This window comes from Oncorhynchus kisutch, linkage group LG3 (assembly GCF_002021735.2).
Source record: "Oncorhynchus kisutch isolate 150728-3 linkage group LG3, Okis_V2, whole genome shotgun sequence".
Lineage (NCBI taxonomy): Eukaryota > Metazoa > Chordata > Actinopteri > Salmoniformes > Salmonidae > Oncorhynchus > Oncorhynchus kisutch.
The window spans coordinates 4,421,789-4,448,230 of record NC_034176.2 but is presented as its reverse complement, the minus strand read 5'-3'; the positions used below and the strand labels follow the sequence as shown (position 1 = coordinate 4,448,230).

The following is a 26,442-nucleotide window of genomic DNA, read 5'->3' as shown; positions in this document are numbered from 1 at the left end:
ATAGCCATTACATGCCTCTTGATATCCCATATAGAAGCTTGTTTTACTGTTAGTAACCAAACACAGCCTCAAAACATGGTTAAAACTAGAGCTGGGACGATAAACCAAAATGATTGTTACCGACCACACCGACCACAGACACCTTATCGACACCAACCACACCGACTGAAAATCAAATCAAACCACACCGACACGACCACTCATCGACACCGACCACTCATCGACACCGACCACTCATCGACATCGACACCGACCACTCTCATCGACACCTTATCGACACCGACCACTCTCATCGACACCGACCACTCATATCGACACCGACCACTCATATCGACACCGACCACTCATCGACACCGACCACTCATCGACACCGACCACTCATCGACACCGACCACTCATCGACACCGACCACTCATCGACACCGACCACTCATTGCAGGCATTTTGTTGATATCGTTCATTATGATAAGTAGCCTATACTAGAGAAATGTGAAGTTTGAAATTAAATACAATAAGTTTGCTAATATGGGTGATTGTTAATGAGACACTTGATGGCTACAACCATCACACTAATAGCAGTAGTTTAAAGGGAAATTTAACAATTATTGTTCTCTTTATCGTTGTCGCATCAATTCAGGAAATGTATTGCGATATGGATTTTTTGTAAAAAAAAAAACTATAATATTGATGTCTTGGATGGTCAGTCCTTGCATCCATAAATCTGACTATGAATTGGCGAACGGTTACAGTCCCTCAGCTTTTCACCAAAACACTTCCAGTACCACCTAATTGCCCCTTTAAATGAACAGTTGCTGCCTATTGATCAGCTTAAAGATCATCCATGCCTGATAAAAGCTGATGTAAACTGGCTAATAAACTATGTCAATTACTCCCTATTCCCCAAGTAGTGCATTATGGGTATTTGTCTGGCTACGTTAATGTGACGACCCTTACCCGATGAAGCTGGCTAGGTTAAAGTGACGACCCTTACCCGATGAAGCTGGCTAGGTTAAAGTGACGACCCTTACCCGATGAAGCTGGCTAGGTTAATGTGACGACCCTTACCCGATGAAGCTGGCTAGGTTAAAGTGACGACCCTTACCCGATGAAGCTGGCTAGGTTAAAGTGACGACCCTTACCCGATGAAGCTGGCTAGGTTAAAGTGACGACCCTTACCCGATGAAGCTGGCTAGGTTAAAGTGACGACCCTTACCCGATGAAGCTGGCTATGTTAAAGTGACGACCCTTACCTGATGAAGCTGGCTATGTAAACATGAGTGAAGGTAGCCATCAGATACTGACAGTCGAAGCGATCCATGATGCCTCCGTGACCAGGGATTGTGTCTGCAAAGTCCTGACAGGAGAGAGAGAGGTTACTACAGAGAAGGTCCTGACAGGAGAGAGAGAGAGAGAGAGAGAGAGAAGTTACTACAGAGAAGGTCCTGACAGGAGAGAGAGAGAGAAGTTACTACAGAGAAGGTCCTGACGAGAGAGAGAAGTTACTACAGAGAAGGTCCTGACAGGAGAGAGAAGTTACTACAGAGAAGGTCCTGACAGGAGAGACAGAAGTTACTACAGAGAAGGTCCTGACAGGAGAGAGAGAAGTTACTACTAGGCTTGAGCAGTATAACATATTTGGAAATACCCACGAGATGTTTTTTTCAATACCGCTGAATACTATTTCTTTAAAGTTTTTCAATACATTTGAATATGAAGTGAATACCCGCAGTCAACTTGTACAACTACATGAGGAGATTAAAGTAGGTTGCATCCTTCATGTCGCCTGTTACAATAACTTTACATTATGAAGCTTCACCGTAGGTTCCCAGAACAGCAGCCAGTCGCGTGTTCATCGTAACGAGCATCACGGGAGAAAGCGGGAGTCCCAAAGCCTCGTGTGGTGCAATCAGGTGATTAAGTTACACTTGTGTGTTATTCACTACTAAATGTTACCATCAGATATTTTAAGAACTGCATAAAACAACTTTGTTCATTTGCACAATTTTTCTTATTTCACTTTCAACTTGTAAAATTTCCACACTCACTCAATGTTTACTCGCTATACCTTTATGAGCTGAATACTATTTCTTTAAAGTTTTTCAATACATTTGAATATGAAGTGAATACCCGCAGTCAACTTGTACAACTACATGAGGAGATTAAAGTAGCTTGCTATAGCTTTATGAGCTGGACTTGGCAGTCTGCAATTAGTTGGTTTGTTTTCCCTTCGTTAGCATTTAGCTAAAACGTGTTCATGAGAACTCAAAAAAATGTATTTTTTGTGTGTGTGTGTGTGTGTGTGTGTATTTAGTGCCCCCTAGTGTACTATGCTGGAAATACCGTAAACCCCGGGATGGCAGAAGAACAGTACGACAATCTGGATACCGCCCAAGACTACTTACAGACAAATCATCATGATTATGTCTTTAAGGTATCCATGGAAATAATCCTACACAAATATTTAGTTAATTAAACAAGCATAGCCAAGCGTAGGCCTTTGTGTGTGTGTGTGTGTGTGTGTGTGTGTGTGTGTATGTCTCTGTTCTCACTTTAATCTTGAACGCTCGTTTGAATCCGCTGGCGAAGAATCCTCCAAAAGGACCAATGAGAGAGCCGAAGGTGGAGAGCGCCACGCTGTGGATCTGGTATGGGTAGATGGTCACCGTTTTCTGTACAGACAGACAGAGACAGACAGACAGGCAGACAGACAGACAGACAGAAGAAGACAGGCAGGCAGAGACAGACAGACAGACAGACAGACAGACAGACAGACAGACAGACAGACAGACAGACAGACAGACAGGCAGACAGGCAGACAGGCAGACAGGCAGACAGGCAGACAGGCAGACAGGCAGACAGACAGGCAGACAGAAGAAGACAGAGAGGCAGACAGAAGAAGACAGAGAGGCAGACAGAAGAAGACAGAGAGGCAGAGGCACAGACAGACAGACAGACAGACAGACAGACAGACAGACAGACAGACAGACAGACAGACAGACAGACAGAGACAGACAGGCAGACAGAAGAAGACAGAGAGGCAGACAGAAGAAGACAGAGAGGCAGACAGAAGAAGACAGAGAGGCAGACAGAAGAAGACAGAGAGGCAGAGGCACAGACAGACACAGACAGACAGGCAGACAGGCAGACAGACAGACAGACAGACAGACAGACAGACAGACAGACAGACAGACAGGCAGACAGAAGAAGACAGAGAGGCAGAGGCACAGACAGACAGACAGACAGAGACAGACAGACAGACAGGCAGACAGAAGAAGACAGAGAGGCAGACAGAAGAAGACAGAGAGGCAGACAGAAGAAGACAGAGAGGCAGACACTTTAGCATTTCCCTTGGATTCATTGAAACAAGCACTACTATTTAGTTGTAACCAGCTAGTAAGTAAATGTTTGAGCAACATGTAGTAAAATACAATTAAGCATCGATCATGTCTAGTACACACAACAGCAGGTCTCTCAGACTTCTGTTCTCACCAGACCAGAATTAGGATGCCTGTATTACTGATCATGTCTAGTACACACAACAGCAGGCCTCTCAGACTTCTGTTCTCACCAGACCAGAATTAGGATGCCTGTATTACTGATCATGTCTAGTACACACAACAGCAGGCCTCTCAGACTTCTGTTCTCACCAGACCAGAATTAGGATGCCTGTATTACTGATCATGTCTAGTACACACAACAGCAGGCCTCTCAGACTTCTGTTCTCACCAGACCAGTAATACAGGCATCCTAATTCTGATCTTTTTGCCACTAATTGGGTCTTTTGACCAATCAGATAAGCTCTTTTTTTTTTGCCCAGAATTGGACTGCCTGTGTAAAACTCAGCCTAAGAACACAAAGGTTTGCCTCGTGTCTAAGCCATCCAGGACCACAGGAAAGGCACACTACTTGTCAGAGCAGGTGAGCCCAGGACTGCTGGGCTAGAATAAAGCACGCAGCCTAGAGGCGCTGACCTTCTATGACCAGATAACCTTTGGCCCTGTTGGCAAAATCCCCCAAAACATTCCCAAATGCCACTGCTTTGCCCAGTTAGAGGTCTTCTGGGACCAGCAGAGAATAAGATGTTAGGGAATTCCCCAAACAGGAATTATTCAGACAGGATTTCTGGGGGGGGGGGGGGTGAAATGTACAACTGTAAAGGTCCCCTTACCCATCTGAGGATGCTCTGGACAGTGAAGGGCAATGTGTACTCGTGCATCACGAAAATGTCCGAGGGTTCACACTCCGCAGTGAAACGGTTGGTCTCACTGTTGTATTCCACGGGACAGACAAAGTACTGGAACTGAGCTAGCAGGTATGCCAGCTAGCAGGAGAGAAGAAACACAGAGATGTTATTCCATACTATTAGCATGCTGTTAAACTTTATTCCATACTATTACCATGTTAAACTTTATTCCATATTATTACCATGTTGTTAAACTTTATTCCATACTATTACCATGTTGTTAAACTTTATTCCATTCTATTACCATGTTGTTAAACTTTATTCCATTCTATTACCATGTTGTTAAACTTTATTCCATATTATTACCATGTTGTTAAACTTTATTCCATACTATTACCATGTTGTTAAACTTTATTCCATACTATTACCATGTTGTTAAACTTTATTCCACACTATTACCATGTTGTTAAACTTTATTCCATACTATTACCATGTTGTTAAACTTTATTCCATACTATTACCATGTTGTTAAACTTTATTCCATACTATTACCATGTTGTTAAACTTTATTCCATACTATTACCATGTTGTTAAACTTTATTCCATACTATTACCATGTTGTTAAACTTTATTCCATACTATTACCATGTTGTTAAACTTTATTCCATTCTATTACCATGTTGTTAAACTTTATTCCATACTATTACCATGTTGTTAAACTTTATTCCATACTATTACCATGTTGTTAAACTTTATTCCATACTATTACCATGTTGTTAAACTTTATTCCATACTATTACCATGTTGTTAAACTTTATTCCATTCTATTACCATGTTGTTAAACTTTATTCCATTCTATTACCATGCTGTCATACTGTAATACTCACTATGAATCCAAAGACCAGGGTTCCAAAGAACCCTCCTATGAATCCCTCCCACGTCTTCTTGGGAGACAGCTGTAATAAATAACAACAATAATAAATAACAACAATAATAAATAACAACAATAAATAACAACAACAATAAATAACAACAACAATAAATAACAACAATAAATAACAACAACAAACAACAACAATAAACAACAACAATAAACAAATAACAACAACAATAAATAACAACAACAATAAATAACAACAACAATAAATAACAACAACAATAAATAACAACAACAATAAATAACAACAACAATAAATAACAACAACAATAAATAACAACAACAATAAATAACAACAACAATAAATAACAACAACAATAAATAACAACAATAATAAATAACAACAACAATAAATAACAATAAATAACAACAATAAATAACAACAATAAATAACAACAATAAATAACAACAATAAATAACAACAATAAATAACAACAATAAATAACAACAATAATAAATAACAATAATAATAATAATACATTTAATTTTTAACGCATGTTATGATAATTATTTCATTTCTTCCAATGAGGTCTTTTAAAAATATTTTTAAATGCATAAATTGATTTTAAAATGGCAAATTCCACTTCCTGAACTGAGTGACTAGGAAACTGAATTGTGGCGTCGAGTAGAGACAGATACAGGAACCATCTTTCAAACAGGAATGACAGTGTTTCACACTATGGGTGTGACAAATGGACAATTTTGTCCCAAAAAAATGTTACATAAAAAACAAGAATGTCCATTAAAACGATAAGATTCATAAAATGCCACATGAATTCACAATGCAGATGGTTAACGTCACGCTTCCCGCGGAGATAGAAAATTGAATAATTTATCCTGCTGGTTCTCTTGCTTTTCACGAGAGTGATGCCATGTTAGCTTGTTGTTGTCATCCAGTTGCAAGTCAACAAACCAGCACTAGGCTACAGTCAGAGTTACAGCCTCCCTGTTCCAAGTTATGAAGAGATATCTAGGCTAAATCAATGGAAGATGGAATTAAAATGACAGAACTAAAATGAGAAGGGCAGGCTACAACACCAAGGAGCCATCAGGAAGACTGCTACTTATTCATCTGAACGGAGTTATTTACTGTAGGATTCGGGACGGGGAGAAAACGCACAGTTGAAGCTATGTAGTCTCAATTAGCCTAGCTAACGTTAGCTGGCTAGCTACTCTCGGTTTGATGTAGTCAAGACAGGGGGGGACCATGTACACTGAACAAAAATATAAAACGCAAACATGTGTTGGTCCCATGTTTTATGATCTGAAATAAAAGATCTCAGAAATGTTTTATACTCATAAAAAAATTATTTCTCTCAAATGTTGTGCATACATTTGTTTTACATCCCTGTCAGTGAGCTTTTTCTCCTTTGCCAAAATAATCCATCCAGCTAACAAGTGTGGCATATCAAGAAGCACGATCATTACACAGGTGCACCTTGTGCTGGGGACATTAAAAGGCTACTCTAAAATGTGCAGTTTTGTCACACAACACAACGCCACAAATGTCTCAAGTTTTGAGGGGTTGTGCAAATTGGCATGCTGACTGCAGGAATTTCCACCAGAGCGGTTGCCAGATCATTTAATGTTAATTTCTCTACCATAGGTCACCTAATTTGAGGGAATTTGGGCAGTACGTCCAACCGGCCTCACAATCAGCAGACCACGGGTAAGTAAGCAAACACCAGCCCAGGAAGTCCACAACCGGCCTCACAACAGCAGACCACGGGTAAGTCAGCAACACCAGCCCAGGAAGTCCACAACCGGCCTCACAACAGCAGACCACGGGTAAGTCAGCAACACCAGCCCAGGAAGTCCAGCCAAAAAATGTATCATCAATTCAAAACAGTGGCGGTCTTGAATGGAGTAGCCTACAGAAGCTAGCTAGCTAGGCTAACGTTACATGTGGCGGTCTTGAATGGAGTAGCCTACAGAAGCTAGCTAGCTAGGCTAACGTTACATGTGGCGGTCTTGAATGGAGTAGCCTACAGAAGCTAGCTAGCTAGCTAGGCTAACGTTACATGTGGCGGTCTTGAATGGAGTAGCCTACAGAAGCTAGCTAGCTAGCTAGGCTAACGTTACATGTGGCGGTCTTGAATGGAGTAGCCTACAGAAGCTAGCTAGCTAGCTAGGCTAACGTTACATGCTACACTTTCCAGCCCAGAAACAGATTCATAAAAAAAAATAAACAGCCTACCTGTTGGTTGCTCGTTGTAGCATACTCCTTCATTATTTCACTTTTAATTCTGTGATTTTATTTTCATCTGTATTAGTGAACTCCTGCTACACATGACGCCTCTGACTGTGAAGTTAGTCACTTTGATTGGCCAACATACTGTAAACAACAAGCTACATGCTACATGCTACCGGTCTGTTTTATTTAGCGTCATTAAAAACTATATTGAAAAGTTTGTTTTTATTGAAATGAATAATTTGAAATGTCATGATACAGTGCCTTGCGAAAGTATTCGGCCCCCTTGAACTTTGCGACCTTTTGCCACATTTCAGGCTTCAAACATAAAGATATAAAACTGTATTTTTTTTGTGAAGAATCAACAACAAGTGGGACACAATCATGAAGTGGAACGACATTTATTGGATATTTCAAACTTTTTTAACAAATCAAAAACTGAAAAATTGGGTGTGCTAAATTATTCAGCCCCCTTAAGTTAATACTTTGTAGCGCCACCTTTTGCTGCGATTACAGCTGTAAGTCGCTTGGGGTATGTCTCTATCAGTTTTGCACATCGAGAGACTGACATTTTTTCCCATTCCTCCTTGCAAAACAGCTCGAGCTCAGAGAGGTTGGATGGAGAGCATTTGTGAACAGCAGTTTTCAGTTCTTTCCACAGATTCTCGATTGGATTCAGGTCTGGACTTTGACTTGGCCATTCTAACACCTGGATATGTTTATTTTTGAACCATTCCATTGTAGATTTTGCTTTATGTTTTGGATCATTGTCTTGTTGGAAGACAAATCTCCATCCCAGTCTCAGGTCTTTTGCAGACTCCATCAGGTTTTCCAGAATGGTCCTGTATTTGGCTCCATCCATCTTCCCATCAATTTGAACCATCTTCCCTGTCCCTGCTGAAGAAAAGCAGGCCCAAACCATGATGCTGCCACCACCATGTTTGACAGTGGGGATAGTGTGTTCAGGGTGATGAGCTGTGTTGCTTTTACGCCAAACATAACGTTTTGCATTGTTGCCAAAAAGTTCAATTTTGGTTTCATCTGACCAGAGCACCTTCTTCCACATGTTTGGTGTGTCTCCCAGGTGGCTTGTGGCAAATTTTAAATGACACTTTTTATGGATATCTTTAAGAAATGGCTTTCTTCTTGCCACTCTTCCATAAAGGCCAGATTTGTGCAATATACAGCTGTAGATCTCTGCAGTTCATCCAGAGTGATCATGAGCCTCTTGGCTGCATCTCTGATCAGTCTTCTCCTTGTATGAGCTGAAAGTTTAGAGGGACGGCCAGGTCTTGGTAGATTTGCAGTGGTCTGATACTCCTTCCATTTCAATATTATCGCTTGCACAGTGCTCCTTGGGATGTTTAAAGCTTGGGAAATCTTTTTGTATCCAAATCCGGCTTTAAACTTCTTCACAACAGTATCTCGGACCTGCCTGGTGTGTTCCTTGTTCTTCATGATGCTCTCTGCGCTTTTAACGGACCTCTGAGACTATCACAGTGCAGGTGCATTTATACGGAGACTTGATTACACACAGGTGGATTGTATTTATCATCATTAGTCATTTAGGTCAACATTGGATCATTCAGAGATCCTCACTGAACTTCTGGAGAGAGTTTGCTGCACTGAAAGTAAAGGGGCTGAATCATTTTGCACGCCCAATTTTTCAGTTTTTGAATTGTTAAAAAAGTTTGAAATATCCAATAAATGTCGTTCCACTTCATGATTGTGTCCCACTTGTTGTTGATTCTTCACAAAAAAATACCGTTTTATATCTTTATGTTTGAAGCCTGAAATGTGGCAAAAGGTCGCAAAGTTCAAGGGGGCCGAATACTTTCGCAAGGCACTGTATATCCTTGTATAACAATGTCACATGGATATTTTATGGATATATTTACTTTTTAGAAAAAGTATGTCCTATATTTACAGGCCTACCGGTGCCAAAAAAACATCCCCCAGAACCACCGTCACCAGCCAGTACCGTTAACACCAAGCAGGATGGAAAAAACATCCCCCAGAACCACCGTCACCAGCCAGTACCGTTAACACCAAGCAGGATGGAAAAAACATCCCCCAGAACCACCGTCACCAGCCAGTACCGTTAACACCAAGCAGGATGGAAAAAACATCCCCCAGAACTACCGTCACCAGCCGGTACCGTTGACACCAGGCAGGATGGGTCCATGGACTGATGCTGCTTACGCCAAATCCTGACTCGGCCATCGGCGTGACGCAACAGGAACTGGGATTCGTCGGACCAGGCCATGTTTTTGCTCTCTTCAATGGTCCAGTGTTGATGATGTCATGCCGACTGGAGCAGCAGCTTCTTGTTTTAATCTGATAGGAGAGGAACCCCGGTGTGGTCTTCTGCTGCAATAGCCAATCAGTGACGAGGACCGACAAGTTGTGCGTTCCGAGATGCCGTTATTCACCTGTTAGCTTGCATGCAGCTTCCCATTCTCCTTCGATCTCTCATCGACGAGCTGTTTTTCGCCCACAGGACTGCCGCTGACTGGATGTGTTTTTTGTTTGTCGCATCATTCTAGGTAAAACCCTAGACACTGTCGTGCGTGAAAAGCCTAGGAGGGCTGCCGTTTCTGGGATAATGGAACCCGCACGCCTGGCACCGACGATCATATCACCCTCAAAGTCGTTTAGGTCACTAGTTTTGTCCATTCTAACGCTTAATCGATCAGTAACTGAATGCCTCGATGCCTGTCTGCCTGCTTTATACAGCCACGTGACTCACTGTCTGTAGGAGCCATCCATTTTGGTGAACGAGGGTGATGTACCCAATAAACTGGCCACTGGGTGTATAATAAAATACAATATACAGTAAATGTACCTTAATGAGTGGTGTCCTGCCAAAGAAGAAACCAAACAGGTAGGCCATGATGTCATTGCAGATCACTATGGAGACAGGGACAAGGAACCTGGAAAACAACATTCAAACACACGTCAACTCCAACCTAACAGAAAAACAACATTCAAACACGTCAACTCCAACAGAAAAACAACATTCAAACACGTCAACTCCAACCTAACATTACCTTTACATTTGACCAACGAGCATCTTGACCGTTTACAGACATATCTTTTTTTTTACAAAATACAGTTTGAATACAGAGCCATGAGGAGGACCTCATGTATTTGACTACCATAGAGCTGAGGGCTGACTACCATAGGGCTGACTACCATAGGGCTGACTACCATAGAGCTGAGGGCTGACTACCATAGAGCTGAGGGCTGACTACCATAGAGCTGAGGGCTGACTACCATAGAGCTGAGGGCTGACTACCATAGAGCTGAGGGCTGACTACCATAGGGCTGAGGGCTGACTACCATAGGGCTGAGGGCTGACTACCATAGAGCTGAGGGCTGACTACCATAGAGCTGAGGGCTGACTACCATAGGGCTGAGGGCTGACTACCATAGAGCTGAGGGCTGACTACCATAGAGCTGAGGGCTGACTACCATAGAGCTGAGGGCTGACTACCATAGAGCTGACTACCATAGAGCTGAGGGCTGACTACCATAGAGCTGAGGGCTGACTACCATAGAGCTGACTACCATAGAGCTGAGGGCTGACTACCATAGGGCTGAGGGCTGACTACCATAGAGCTGAGGGCTGACTACCATAGAGCTGAGGGCTGACTACCATAGAGCTGAGGGCTGACTACCATAGAGCTGAGGGCTGACTACCATAGAGCTGAGGGCTGACTACCATAGAGCTGAGGGCTGACTACCATAGAGCTGACTACCATAGAGCTGACTACCATAGAGCTGAGGGCTGACTACCATAGAGCTGAGGGCTGACTACCATAGGGCTGAGGGCTGACTACCATAGGGCTGAGGGCTGACTACCATAGGGCTGAGGGCTGACTACCATAGAGCTGAGGGCTGACTACCATAGAGCTGAGGGCTGACTACCATAGAGCTGAGGGCTGACTACCATAGAGCTGACTACCATAGAGCTGAGGGCTGACTACCATAGAGCTGAGGGCTGACTACCATAGAGCTGACTACCATAGAGCTGAGGGCTGACTACCATAGAGCTGAGGGCTGACTACCATAGGGCTGAGGGCTGACTACCATAGGGCTGAGGGCTGACTACCATAGGGCTGAGGGCTGACTACCATAGAGCTGAGGGCTGACTACCATAGGGCTGACTACCATTGGGCTGAGGGCTGACTACCATAGGGCTGACTACCATAGGGCTGAGGGCTGACTACCATAGAGCTGAGGGCTGACTACCATAGGGCTGAGGGCTGACTACCATAGGGCTGAGGGCTGACTACCATAGGGCTGAGGGCTGACTACCATAGAGCTGAGGGCTGACTACCATAGAGCTGAGGGCTGACTACCATAGAGCTGAGGGCTGACTACCATAGAGCTGACTACCATAGAGCTGAGGGCTGACTACCATAGAGCTGAGGGCTGACTACCATAGAGCTGACTACCATAGAGCTGAGGGCTGACTACCATAGAGCTGACTACCATAGAGCTGACTACCATAGAGCTGAGGGCTGACTACCATAGAGCTGAGGGCTGACTACCATAGGGCTGAGGGCTGACTACCATAGGGCTGAGGGCTGACTACCATAGGGCTGAGGGCTGACTACCATAGAGCTGAGGGCTGACTACCATAGAGCTGAGGGCTGACTACCATAGGGCTGAGGGCTGACTACCATAGAGCTGAGGGCTGACTACCATAGAGCTGAGGGCTGACTACCATAGGGCTGAGGGCTGACTACCATAGGGCTGAGGGCTGACTACCATAGAGCTGAGGGCTGACTACCATAGGGCTGACTACCATAGGGCTGACTACCATAGAGCTGAGGGCTGACTACCATAGGGCTGAGGGCTGACTACCATAGAGCTGAGGGCTGACTACCATAGAGCTGACTACCATAGAGCTGAGGGCTGACTACCATAGGGCTGACTACCATAGAGCTGAGGGCTGACTACCATAGAGCTGAGGGCTGACTACCATAGAGCTGACTACCATAGAGCTGAGGGCTGACTACCATAGGGCTGACTACCATAGAGCTGAGGGCTGACTACCATAGAGCTGAGGGCTGACTACCATAGGGCTGAGGGCTGACTACCATAGGGCTGAGGGCTGACTACCATAGAGCTGAGGGCTGACTACCATAGAGCTGAGGGCTGACTACCATAGAGCTGAGGGCTGACTACCATAGAGCTGACTACCATAGGGCTGAGGGCTGACTACCATAGGGCTGACTACCATAGAGCTGACTACCATTGGGCTGAGGGCTGACTACCATAGGGCTGAGGGCTGACTACCATAGAGCTGACTACCATTGGGCTGAGGGCTGACTACCATAGGGCTGACTACCATTGGGCTGAGGGCTGACTACCATAGAGCTGACTACCATTGGGCTGAGGGCTGACTACCATAGGGCTGAGGGCTGACTACCATAGAGCTGACTACCATAGGGCTGAGGGCTGACTACCATAGGGCTGAGGGCTGACTACCATAGAGCTGACTACCATAGGGCTGAGGGCTGACTACCATAGAGCTGACTACCATTGGGCTGAGGGCTGACTACCATAGAGCTGACTACCATTGGGCTGAGGGCTGACTACCATAGGGCTGACTACCATAGAGCTGACTACCATTGGGCTGAGGGCTGACTACCATAGAGCTGACTACCATTGGGCTGAGGGCTGACTACCATAGAGCTGAGGGCTGACTACCATAGAGCTGACTACCATAGGGCTGAGGGCTGACTACCATAGGGCTGAGGGCTGACTACCATAGAGCTGACTACCATTGGGCTGAGGGCTGACTACCATAGGGCTGAGTGCTGACTACCGTAGGGCCCAGCGCTAACTACCACAGGGGTGACTACCATAGGGCTGACTACCATAGGGCTGACTACCATAGGGCTCAGTGCTGACTACCATAGGGCTGACTACCATAGGGCTCAGTGCTGACTACCATAGGGCTGACTACCATAGGGCTGAGGGCTGACTACCATAGGGCTGACTACCATAGGGCTGAGGGCTGACTACCATAGGGCTGACTACCATAGGGCTCAGGGCTGACTACCACAGGGCTAACTACCATAGGGCTGACTACCATAGGGCTCAGGGCTGACTACCATAGGGTTAACTACCATAGGGCTGACTACCATAGGGCTGACTACCATAGGGCTCAGGGCTGACTACCATAGGGCTAACTACCATAGGGCTCAGGGCTGACTACCATAGGGCTGACTACCATAGGGCTCAGGGCTGACTACCATAGGGCTGACTACCATAGGGCTCAGGGCTGACTACCATAGGGCTAACTACCATAGGGCTCAGGGCTGACTACCATAGGGCTAACTACCATAGGGCTCAGGGCTGACTACCATAGGGCTAACTACCATAGGGCTCAGATGGTGAAATCAGACTACTACAGTGTCAGTGAAGAGAAGCAGACTACTACAGTATCAGAGAATCAGACTACTACAGTATTAGTGAAGAGGAGAGAAGGGTTTCTGGGTGTGTTGTGTTTGCTGTGTGTGTCTCTTACCAGATCATTCCTTCAAACAGGTTCTGGATGACCAAGTGAGACTGAGTCACCACTATCAGTAGGGTAACATGGGTCCACGCAAACTGCAGGGGTAAACCACACACACAGTTAGCCATGGGGAATGTAGCCTGACCACTCACAATAAAAATGTTGGTACGTAGAATGCAGAGATAGGCAGACAAGTTATAGAAATACAGTATCTAGATAGGCAGGCAACAGATACAAAAAAACAGCATCTAGCTAGGCAGGCTATAGAAATACAGTATATAGATAGGCAGGCTATAGAAATACAGCATCTAGACAGGCAGGCAATAGATATAGAAATACAGCATCTAGACAGGCAGGCAATAGATATAGAAATACAGTATCAAGATCGGCAAGGCTGTCACTCCACACCACTACACCCACTGATATCTATGGTAGGCTAATACACCGCACACTAGTGTGTGTGTGTGTCATGCTGGCGAGTCTGAAACATCATCCCATGTAGTGCACCTACTGTTTAGTCCAGAGAGAGAGAGTTGTCAAATGTATTTATCATTTCACTATGTAGTGCTCCACTTTCCACTCAAAAGGTCAAAAACAGTGGTCAAGGTCAACAGTGGTGCAATACATAGGGAATAGGGTTCCCCAATAGGAGGGAGCTGTATAGTGGGGTTCCCCAATAGGAGGGAGCTGTATAGTGGGGTTCCCCAATAGGAGGGAGCTGTATAGTGGGGTTCCCCAATAGGAGGGAGCTGTATAGTGGGGTTCCCCAATAGGAGGGAGCTGTATAGTGGGGTTCCCCAATAGGAGGGAGCTGTATAGTGGGGTTCCCCAATAGGAGGGAGCTGTATAGTGGGGTTCCCCAATAGGAGGGAGCTGTATAGTGGGGTTCCCCAATAGGAGGGAGCTGTATAGTGGGGTTCCCCAATAGGAGGGAGCTGTATAGTGGGGTTCCCCAATAGGAGGGAGCTGTATAGTGGGGTTCCCCAATAGGAGGGAGCTGTATAGTGGGGTTCCCCAATAGGAGGGAGCTGTATAGTGGGGTTCCCCAATAGGAGGGAGCTGTATAGTGGGGTTCCCCAATAGGAGGGAGCTGTATAGTGGGGTTCCCCAATAGGAGGGAGCTGTATAGTGGGGTTCCCCAATAGGAGGGAGCTGTATAGTGGGGTTCCCCAATAGGAGGGAGCTGTATAGTGGGGTTCCCCAATAGGAGGGAGCTGTATAGTGGGGTTCCCCAATAGGAGGGAGCTGTATAGTGGGGTTCCCCAATAGGAGGGAGCTGTATAGTGGGGTTCCCCAATAGGAGGGAGCTGTATAGTGGGGTTCCCCAATAGGAGGGAGCTGTATAGTGGGGTTCCCCAATAGGAGGGAGCTGTATAGTGGGGTTCCCCAATAGGAGGCAGTATATACTGTAAAGTAAGGTTCCCCAACAAGAGGGAGTTCTCAATGTTTTTTGGGCAAAAAATAAATATATACACAGTACCAGTCCAAAGTTTGGACACACCTACTCATTCTAGGGTTTTTCTTTATTTTTACCATCTTCTACATTGTAGAATAATAGTGAAGACATCAAAACGATGAAATAACACATATGGAATCATGTAGTAAACAAGAATGTGTTAAACAAATCAAAATATATTTTTGATTCTTCAAAGTAGCCACCCTTTGCCTTGATGACAGCTTTGCACACTCTTGGCATTCTCTCAACCAGCTTCACCTGGAATGCTTTTCCAACAGTCTTGAGCCCTTGTTGGCTGCTTTTCCTTCACTCTGCGGTCCAACTCATCCCAAACCATCTTAATTGGGTTGAGGTCAGGTGATTGTGGAGGCCAGGTCATCTGATGCAGCACTCAAATAGCCCTTACACAGCCTGGAGGTGTGTTTTGGGTCATTGTCCTGTTGAAAAACGAATGATATTCCCACTAAGAGCAAACCAGATGGGATTGCGTATCGCTGCTGCAGAATGCTGTGGTAGCCATGCTGGTTAAGTGTGCCTAAATAAATCACAGACAGTGTCACCAGCAAAGCACGCCCACACCATCACACCTCCTCCTCCTCCATGCTTCACGGTGGGAACCACACATGCGGAGATCATCCGTTCACCTACTCTACGTCTCACAAAGACACGGCAGTAGGAAAATAAAAATCGCAAATTTGGATTTCCACCCGTCTAATGTCCATTGCTCATGTTTTCTGGCCCAAGCAAGTCTCTTCTTATTGGTGTCCTTTAGTAGTGGTTTCTTTGCTGCAATTCGACCATGAAGGCCTGATTCACACAGTCTCCTCTGAACAGTTGATGTTGAGATGAGTCTGTTACTTGAAATCTGTGAAGCATTTATTTGGGCTGCTATCTGAGGTGCAGTTAACTCTAATGAACTCAGTTTCATCATAGCGCTTGATGGTTCTTGCGACTGCACTTGAAGAAACTTTCAAAGTTCTTTACATTTTCCACATTGACTGACCTTAAAGTAATGATGGACTGTCATTTCTCTTTGCTTATTTGAGATGTTCTTGCCATAATATGGACTTGGTCTTTTACCAAATAGGGCTATCTTCTGTATACCACCCCTACCTTGTCACAACACAACTGACTGGCTCAAACACATTAAGGAAAGAAATTCTACAAATTAACCTTTAACAAGACACACCTGTTAATTGAAATGCATTCCAGGTGACTACCTCACAAAGCTGGTTGAGAGAATGCCACGAGTGTGCAAAGCTGTCATCAAGGCAAAGCGTGGCTACTTTGAAGAATCTAAAATATATAAATACATTTTGATTTGCTTTAACACTTTTTTGGTTACTACATGATTCCATATGTGTTATTTCACAGTTTGACGTCTTCACTATTATTTTAACAACGTAGCAAATAGTAAAAAATAATAGTAATAATATGTAGATGTATATTGTGAATGGCCATAAGCTTTAAAAAAAAAAATGTGAGGCCATATCGCATGTGAAGCGCTCACACAGTGACTTCAGAAGGACCTGTTTTGCAACAGTAGTTGAATGCCTCAAGGATGAGAAGGCAAGGCACCACATCAGACACACAACTGATAGTAAAAAATAAAGACAAACCCTGGAATGAGTAGGTGATTCCAAACGTTTGACTGGTACAGTATATATTTATTTTATTATTTTCGTTGTTGGATATTAAAAAATAAAAGAAAACAGGAAATCAACTCAAATTGATTTTAAATTTAGGAAATCTGATCCAAGTATTCCCAAACATAAAAGAGGTGATCGTATCCCAACGTTATAAAAGTTTGAAATGATTCTGGTTTTCTGTCAATTTGCACTGTAGAAATGATTTAAAACCCATGTTCCAGCCACCTGACCATCCGTGGCTGGATGTAGTTGGGGAACCCTGCTGTACGGTATGGCATGCAGAGTACCAGGATGTTAGTCAGTCAGTGGTATCCAGGGTTACGTGACTCATACACACCATGTAAAACTGCAGGCGGTAATGCTTCTTCACTAAACTCAGAACAAACATGCAGAAACCTGTGAAAAATCAAATAACATGCGGTCAGTTTCTCTGCAAAGGATGGAGGGAAAGAACAACATCCTCATCATCATCATCATCATCATCATTCCACAGCCCCCCCCCCCCCTCTTTAATCTGTTGCAGTGGGGTATCAATAGGGATGTGCATCTTTCGAGACGATTTGATATACGCATATAGATACATGGACTCCATTACCATACAGGAAACTAAGAGGTTTACATTCGAAAACAATTCAGTGAATCAATGAGAATCAAAATGTGACATTTCTTTTCAAGTTCAAATCAACTGCTGATGGGAAACTCACGGGCTGGATATGTCTAAGCTGACGTGTGTGTGTGTGTGTGTGTGTGTGTGTGTGTGTGTGTGTGTGTGTGTGTGTGGAGAGAGAGAGAGAGAGAGAGAATGATGTACACTGCGTGCACATTTATTAGGCAAGTGAGTATTCTGATCTTATCATTGTTTCTATACACATTTTCCAACTCCAAAACCATATGAACTTGAATGCTTATTGGGTTTGAATCATTTTCAGGTGATATGCAATGTATTTGTGTAATGAGGGAGGGTGTGGTTAAAGTGAATAACGCCTTATATCAAAAGGTGTGCATAATTATTAGGCAAGCTTCATTACCTCAGGTAAAAATACATTTAAACAAACACTGAAAAGTCAATTTCAAAAAAGCCTTTCAGACGGATGCAACACTCTTGAAAACTAAACTATTGAGGCGTGACGACCGGACAATCAAACGTTTTGTTGCGAATTGTCAACTGGGGGCCGCAAAAACCAACGCATGGAGAAGAAAAGGAGCTAAATGAACTGCAGAAGAATTAACCGTCAAGCTACCAGGGACCCATTATCCTCCAGCGCCAACATAGTCCTGAACAGCAATCTACCCGGAGTGTCCTGAACAGCAATCTACCTGGAGAGTCCTGAGGTACAACCTACCTGGAGAGTCCAGAACTGCAACCTACCTGGAGAGTCCAGAGGTACAACCTACCTGGAGAGTCCAGAGGTACAACCTACCTGGAGAGTCCAGAGGTACAACCTACCTGGAGAATCCTGGAGTACAACCTACCTGGAGAGTCCTGGAGTACAACCTACCTGGAGAGTCCTGGAGTACAACCTACCTGGAGAGTCCTGAGGTACAACCTACCTGGAGAGTCCTGAACTGCAACCTACCTGGAGAGTCCAGAACTGCAACCTACCTGGAGAGTCCAGAGGTACAACCTACCTGGAGAGTCCTGAACTGCAACCTACCTGGAGAGTCCAGAACTGCAACCTACCTGGAGAGTCCAGAGGTACAACCTACCTGGAGAGTCCAGAGGTACAACCTACCTGGAGAGTCCAGAGGTACAACCTACCTGGAGAGTCCAGAGGTACAACCTACCTGGAGAGTCCAGAGGTACAACCTACCTGGAGAGTCCAGAGGTACAACCTACCTGGAGAGTCCAGAGGTACAACCTACCTGGAGAGTCCAGAGGTACAACCTACCTGGAGAGTCCAGAGGTACAACCTACCTGGAGAGTCCAGAGGTACAACCTACCTGGAGAGTCCAGAAGTACAACCTACCTGGAGAATCCTGGAGTACAACCTACCTGGAGAGTCCTGGAGTACAACCTACCTGGAGAGTCCTGGAGTACAACCTACCTGGAGAGTCCTGGAGTACAACCTACCTGGAGAGTCCAGAGGTACAACCTACCTGGAGTGTACAAGGTATCAAAAGCTCAGACATGACTAAGGTCAAGAAGGCTGAAACACGACCACCACTGAAGTAGATTCAGAGGTTGAAGCGTCAAGATTGACAAAAATCTTCAGGTATTTCTTTGCCCAAAAAGGTATTTTATGGACAGATGTAATGAGAATGACTCTTGATGGACCAGATGGATGGGGCCGTGGCTGGATCAGCAATGGACACAGGGGCACCACTTTGAGTCAGGCGCCAGCTAGGTGAAGGAGGGGTACTGGTATGGGCTGCTATCATTAAGGATGAGGTAGTTGGACCTTTTCGGGTTGAAGATGGACTGAAACTCAACTCCCAAACCTACTGCCAGTTTCTGGAACATTCTTTCTTCAAGCAGTGGTACAGGAAGAAGTCCTCAGCATTCAAGAACGCCATGATCTTTATGCAGGACAATGCTCCATCACACGCATCCCAGTACTCCACTGCTTGGCTAACCAGCAAGGGCCTCAAAGATGCCTGAATAATGACTTGGCCCTCCTTTCTCTCCCGACTTAAATCCTATTGGGAACTTGTGGGGCCCTTCTCAAAATGTGAGATTTACAGTGAGGGAAGACAATACACCTCTTTGAACAGCATTTGGGAGGCTGTGGTTGCTGCCTCAGCGAAAGGTGATCGTGAACAAATCAAGAAACTGACAGACTCCATGGAAGGAAGGCTCATGACATTAACAGAAAAGAAAAAGGTGGCCATATCGGTCATTGAATATTTTTGAAAGGCCAATTTTTTTAAAATTTAATTGTCATTTGGTATAACTTATTTGTTACCCTTATTCTAAAAATTGAGAATAAACAAGCGAGTTGGGAGAAATTATTTTTGGTATTTAGTTGCCTAATAATTGCGCACACTTATATATTTCCCCTGAGAAAGACATGACTCACTTTTCCTTTGTTTAACATTCCGGGTTGAGGTTCAATTACATTTTGGATTGACTAAGACCATTGTGTTTGTTCAACAATAAAATGAATCGTGAGGAATACAATTTGTCTAATAACTGTGCACTCAGCGTATATCTATGGTGTAGGTACCTGATTTGAACCATAAAGGAGACTACCACCCCACTACTGCCAGATTAGAGACATAAGGGAGACTACCACCCCACTACCAGATTAGAGCCATAAAGGAGACTATCACCCCACTACTCCCAGATTAGAGCCATAAAGGAGACTACCACCCCACTACCAGATTATAGCCATAAGGGAGACTACCACCCCCATCAGATTAAAGCCATAAAGTAGAATACCACCCCCATCAGATTAAAGCCATATAGGAGACTACCACCCCCATCAGATTAAAGCCATAAAGGAGACTACCACCCCCATCAGATTAAAGCCATATAGGAGACTACCACCCCCCATTAGATTTTTGGTCATTGTAGCCTGTGTGTTTTGTATCCCCACTGTGGGTCATTGTAGCCTGTGTGTTTTGTATCCCCACTGTGGGTCATTGTAGCCTGTGTGTTTTGTATCCCCACTGTGGGTCATTGTAGCCTGTGTGTTTTGTATCCCCACTGTGGGTCATTGTAGCCTGTGTGTTTTGTATCCCCACTGTGGGTCATTGTAGCCTGTGTGTTTTGTATCCCCACTGTGGGTCATTGTAGCCTGTGTGTTTTGTATCCCCACTGTGGGTCATTGTAGCCTGTGTGTTTTGTATCCCCACTGTGGGTCATTGTAGCCTGTGTGTTTTGTATCCCCACTGTGGGTCATTGTAGCCTGTGTGTTTTGTATCCCCACTGTGGGTCATTGTAGCCTGTGTGTTTTGTATCCCCACTGTGGGTCATTGTAGCCTGTGTGTTTTGTATCCCCACTGTGGGTCATTGTAGCCTGTGTGTTTTGTATCCCCACTGTGGGTCATTGTAGCCTGTGTGTTTTGTATCCCCACTGTGGGTCATTGTAGCCTGTGTGTTTTGTATCCCCACTGTGGGTCATTGTAGCCTGTGTGTTTTGTATCCCCACTGTGGGTCATTGTAGCCTGTGTGTTTTGTATCCCCACTGTGGGTCATTGTAGCCTGTGTGTTTTGTATCCCCACTGTGGGTCATTGTAGCCTGTGTGTTTTGTATCCCCACTGTGGGTCATTGTAGCCTGTGTGTTTTGTATCCCCACTGTGGGTCATTGTAGCCTGTGTGTTTTGTATCCCCACTGTGGGTCATTGTAGCCTGTGTGTTTTGTATCCCCACTGTGGGTCATTGTAGCCTGTGTGTTTTGTATCCCATCCCCACTGTGGGTCATTGTAGCCTGTGTGTTTTGTATCCCCACTGTGGGTCATTGTAGCCTGTGTGTTTTGTATCCCCACTGTGGGTCATTGTAGCCTGTGTGTTTTGTATCCCCACTGTGGGTCATTGTAGCCTGTGTGTTTTGTATCCCCACTGTGGGTCATTGTAGCCTGTGTGTTTTGTATCCCCACTGTGGGTCATTGTAGCCTGTGTGTTTTGTATCCCCACTGTGGGTCATTGTAGCCTATGTGTTTTGTATCCCCACTGTGGGTCATTGTAGCCTGTGTGTTTTGTATCCCCACTGTGGGTCATTGTAGCCTGTGTGTTTTGTATCCCCACTGTGGGTCATTGTAGCCTGTGTGTTTTTATCCCCACTGTGGTTCTGAAATCACCATCCCCCACTAATTAACTTGTCATTTTTGCAGATTAAGTGTTTGAGCTAGTCATATATCAATATTTCTTCTTTACAAATTAGCTATGACATACCGAATGAATATTTAGCAAATTTTGGATTTCACCCGCCCCATTACAAAAAAAATGATGGTTTTGATTGTTTGGAAGTTTAATGGAGAGATCTTCTCTGACTTCGGCCATGCAGCGCACATCGCAAAAAAAAGTATAGACAATCGGGGACAGATGCGTATCGGTGAATCGTTACATCCTTAAACTATTAACCAATCAGTCACTGTAGAAGGCCTGATGATCGTAACAGCGAGAGGTTATACACAGTCACGTGACATTCCCTGCTCTATTGAATGAACGGGACATCACATTGTCTTTTAAAACTGGAATCGATAAATTGGTCAAACTGTCCGTTTGGGATAATTACAACCAAGAAGCTACTAACAACAAACACTATTTTGTTCCCTCGGACATCGTCGTTACGTAAAATGTATTTTATCAAAGTGCTATACACTTCTCTCCTCTGTTTACTCAAAACAAAATAATAACAAAGCAACCTCAGAAAACGCCATTGGATTGATTGAAGAGCTATAGATTTGTAGCCCCGGTCTCAAATCTGTTTGTGCGATCTTGCTAAACTGATATTGCCAATGTCACGCCGAGTTGTCAAGAAAGCACAAACAGATGTGGGACCTGGGCTAATAGAACTCAATTCGTGACTCGTTTCAAATATGCAGAGGGAGTTGAAAAGAGAACACAAAGAAGGCTGTTGTATAAAACAAACGTCTCAGGATTATATCGTCAAACTAAGGGCAACCGTGGCATCCGTGACAGAGAAGGAGAAGCGAAAGACAGTCTAGCTAGCTACATTTTCAGATATACGTTTCAAATTTTGTCAGAGTCATTTTCATTGCAAGTTAAAGTGTTCTGTTAGCTAGTACTGCTGGCTAGCTAACGTCAGCTGGCTGTCTCGCCACACATGTGAATCCATAAAGAGATGGGTGAAGCTGAAGGCTTAAGAGGGTGTGAACGGGTGCAGACAAAGAAGAGCTCTCCAGTAGGTGTACCAAAACATTCAAGGGCCATTTTCTCAAAAGTGGGGTTATAAGTTTATCAACTTTCAAAGCAGAATTACTTTCCGATTGTTCCTCAACTGTAGTGTATGATAAAACATTTTCTCTCTCTGAGTCTCTACTTCTATCTAATGTAAAAAAAAAAAATTAACACTATTTCAAAAGTTGCTACATAAAACCGAATCGAGCCGGTCGGTCACATTTGTGCTGAAGGTGTCGATTAAAACCCTCATTTGTGTGTCGGGTTTCACCACATAATGCAAGCAGCCGATATGAGATCCCCTAGGAAGACATTGCGTATTGAGTCGCCGGGCAGATTTAGTCTGTTCAGCAGAGCTGTGGATTTTAACTGGCTGTGACAGACAGTCACACTCCAGCCAGGGTCAAATCACAAGACACTCCAAGGCCTGTATTCACAAAGACTGTGTTTACATTGACAACCCAAATCAGATCTATTGGCAGATTTTTGGAATCTGATCTTCCAGGCTGCAGCAGGAAGCTGGAGGGAGAAAGAAAATGTTGTCATGTAGTCACCTAACTAGCTAACACACCAATAAGGTGAGGAAGGAGGGAAACTGACAATAGTGGTCTGTTTCTTAATGGTTATAATGGAAGTGCTCTTTGACCCGAGTCCATAGGCATCTGAGAAACATACTTTATAGCCCTGTTAGTTAATCACCAACTGCAGTGTGTAGGCACTTAGTCAGTCCAGTAGTCAAATGTTTTATGTCGGCCTTGTCTTTACAATAAAACTACCCAGCAAACAGGGGACGTCCTAAGGACGTCCAGGGGAACACGGCACAACCTCCCGATGTTCCAAGACTCATTTTTTTGGTTTGCAGGGTAGTAGCTAGCCCAGAGGTTTGCAAGCGTTTTTTGGTCCGTGACCCCATTTTGATACAAAAAAAAACAAAAAAGTGTATTCAACAGCCAATGATAACTTTAAAAAAAATGGGGACGATGACAGGCTTGGCAGTGCTTTTGATGGAATTTCAATCTGAAGACAGTATGGTTTGAAGTGACTGAAACGCATCAGAAAGGTATTGAGAAGTTCACCAGATGTTGATTAGTAGTAGGTGCCTTTGAACAGGGGTATGGTAGTAGGTGCCTTTGAACAGGGGTATGGTAGTAGGTGCCTTTGAACAGGGTATGGTAGTAGGTGCCTTTGAACAGGGGTATGGTAGTAGGTGTCTTTGAACAGGGGTATGGTAGTAGGTGCCTTTGAACAGGGTATGGTAGTAGGTGCCTTTGAACAGGGGTATGGTAGTAGGTGCCTTTGAACAGGGTATGGTAGTAGGTGCCTTTGAACAGGGTATGGTAGTAGGTGCCTTTGAACAGGGGTATGGTAGTAGGTGCCTTTGAACAGGGGTATGGTAGTAGGTGCCTTTGAACAGGGTATGGTAGTAGGTGCCTTTGAACAGGGGTATGGTAGTAGGTGCCTTTGAACAGGGGTATGGTAGTAGGTGCCTTTGAACAGGGTATGGTAGTAGGTGCCTTTGAACAGGGTATGGTAGTAGGTGCCTTTGAACAGGGGTATGGTAGTAGGTGCCTTTGAACAGGGTATGGTAGTAGGTGCCTTTGAACAGGGTATGGTAGTAGGTGCCTTTGAACAGGGGTATGGTAGTAGGTGCCTTTGAACAGGGTATGGTAGTAGGTGCCTTTGAACAGGGGTATGGTAGTAGGTGCCTTTGAACAGGGGTATGGTAGTAGGTGCCTTTGAACAGGGGTATGGTAGTAGGTGCCAGGCGAACCTGCTTGGGTTTTTCACTTTGTAGCTTAAACCGTTCAAAAGATAGCGCATGCAGGAAGAAAACAGAAACCGGTTACTCAGTCTAACCCTGATTCTATGAACCAAGCATGATGTTCTTTCATTCATAGTTTCTCTCATGACCCCATGTTTCTAAATTAGGCTGTTAAAATGTGCCTATATACACACACACACAAACGTCGTTATAGACCGGTGTATTAGTACTGTTGTTTTCCATGAACCAAGTGACCTAGGACAGATTTACAGACAGACCGTTTAACGTCTATGGTTTATTACCGTTTTATAACAGCGGCCGGGCGGAACAAATCACAGATTCATATCACCATGGAGATAAGAACTGCACAGGCTTATATGTATATATATATATATACATCTTTTTAAGTGTTATTTCTTACTTTTGTAGGTATTTTTCTTAAAAAACGGAATTGTTGGTTAAGGGCTTGTAACTAAACATTTCCTCTGTATGGTTGTATTCGGTGCATGTGACAAATACAATGTTATTTAATATATCTATCTTACACTTGTCTTCACGGTGCCGATGTCGTTACACTGAGCCTCACCTGCCAGGTAGACAGCGAAGGAGATAAATCTATGGTATCGGACCAGGAACTGGAGCGGTTCTTCTCTCTGCACCAACGCACCAAAGTACTCCGCCAATGTCTCACCATAGAAGAAGTAGTTCACACAAACCAGGAAGTACCTTTAAAAAAAACAACAATAATAATAATAATAATAATTAAAAGGAAGGTAAACAAGTCAATATCAATTCACACAAATCATCATCAGGATAAAAGTACTTGAAGGAAAACCAGGATATTGTATTCATTCCTTTTTGGTTTTGTGTGTTTGTTTTTTGTTGTTGTTCAGAGGTCAGAGTTCAAGTGGTGAAGGGTTAGGCTGTTCAGAGGGCATGCTGCGTGTGTACTTTCCAAATGGACTTGCCTAGTTAAATAAATAAAAAAAGGTACAACAAAAATAAATGAAAACGTCCAGCATGGCAGTGACATTTGCTCATGGTTGGCTCAACTCAAGCCTTGGTGTGTATGAGTTTGTTTGTGTGCCTTTATGGGAAAAGGTTGCTCTGCTCTACAGAAACCTAAAAATAAAGGAGGGGGGGGGGGGGGGGGGACTCTATATTCAGACTATTACCTGAAAAATAAAAACTAGTCGTCATTTTTGACAGAGAGACTGTTAAACCCAACCCTCTCTGTCCCCTGGGATACAAAGGCACAAACTTCGAGAGAGAGAGAGAGAGAAACTCTCCAGAACTCTACCATCCCCCGGATTCACACCTCTGGTCCTGGGTACTCCGTTGCTAGGGGGTTGCCAAGGGCCCTTCCAGAACACTCTTCCCTGGGCTAGAGTCATGTGACCTGGTCAGACACGATTGTACCTGGTGAGGATATCAAACCCCCTCAACACAGTCTGTTCTTTAGTTGGACAAAGATGTCAAGAGAGACAACAGGTCAGAACTCTGCACCTCAACACAACTCACCACTAGGCCCTTCCTATAAGGACACGGCACCTCAACACAACTCACCACTAGGCCCTTCCTATAAGGACACGGCACCTACACACAACTCACCACTAGGCCCTTCCTATAAGGACACGTCACCTCAACACAACTCACCACTAGGCCCTTCCTATAAGGACACGGCACCTACACACAACTCACCACTAGGCCCTTCCTATAAGGACACGGCACCTACACACAACTCACCACTAGGCCCTTCCTATAAGGACACGTCACCTCAACACAACTCACCACTAGGCCCTTCCTATAAGGACACGTCACCTAAACACAACTCACCACTAGGCCCTATAAGGACAAGCCTCCACCATGGACTTCCTAACCCCGTGTTAGTGCCTAATCCCTGTCTCCTGTCTAATGATAAAGTGTAGA

At 44.4% G+C, this 26,442-nt stretch overlaps 1 protein-coding gene across 1 annotated transcript in view; it reads right to left on the bottom strand.

Annotated features, from left to right (window-relative positions):
* LOC109882980 (phosphatidate cytidylyltransferase 1) overlaps positions 1 to 26,442 on the bottom strand; it is a 61,653-nt gene that overhangs the window by 4,545 nt on the left and 30,666 nt on the right. The window contains exons 5-12 of the mRNA XM_031816626.1: positions 25,100 to 25,239; positions 17,285 to 17,343; positions 13,855 to 13,937; positions 10,156 to 10,243; positions 5,070 to 5,138; positions 4,168 to 4,320; positions 2,549 to 2,668; positions 1,250 to 1,353 (exon numbers count right to left, since the gene is read on the bottom strand). Coding sequence (XP_031672486.1) covers positions 1,250 to 1,353; positions 2,549 to 2,668; positions 4,168 to 4,320; positions 5,070 to 5,138; positions 10,156 to 10,243; positions 13,855 to 13,937; positions 17,285 to 17,343; positions 25,100 to 25,239 — 816 coding nt within the window. The remainder of the gene's footprint in view (positions 1 to 1,249; positions 1,354 to 2,548; positions 2,669 to 4,167; positions 4,321 to 5,069; positions 5,139 to 10,155; positions 10,244 to 13,854; positions 13,938 to 17,284; positions 17,344 to 25,099; positions 25,240 to 26,442) is intronic.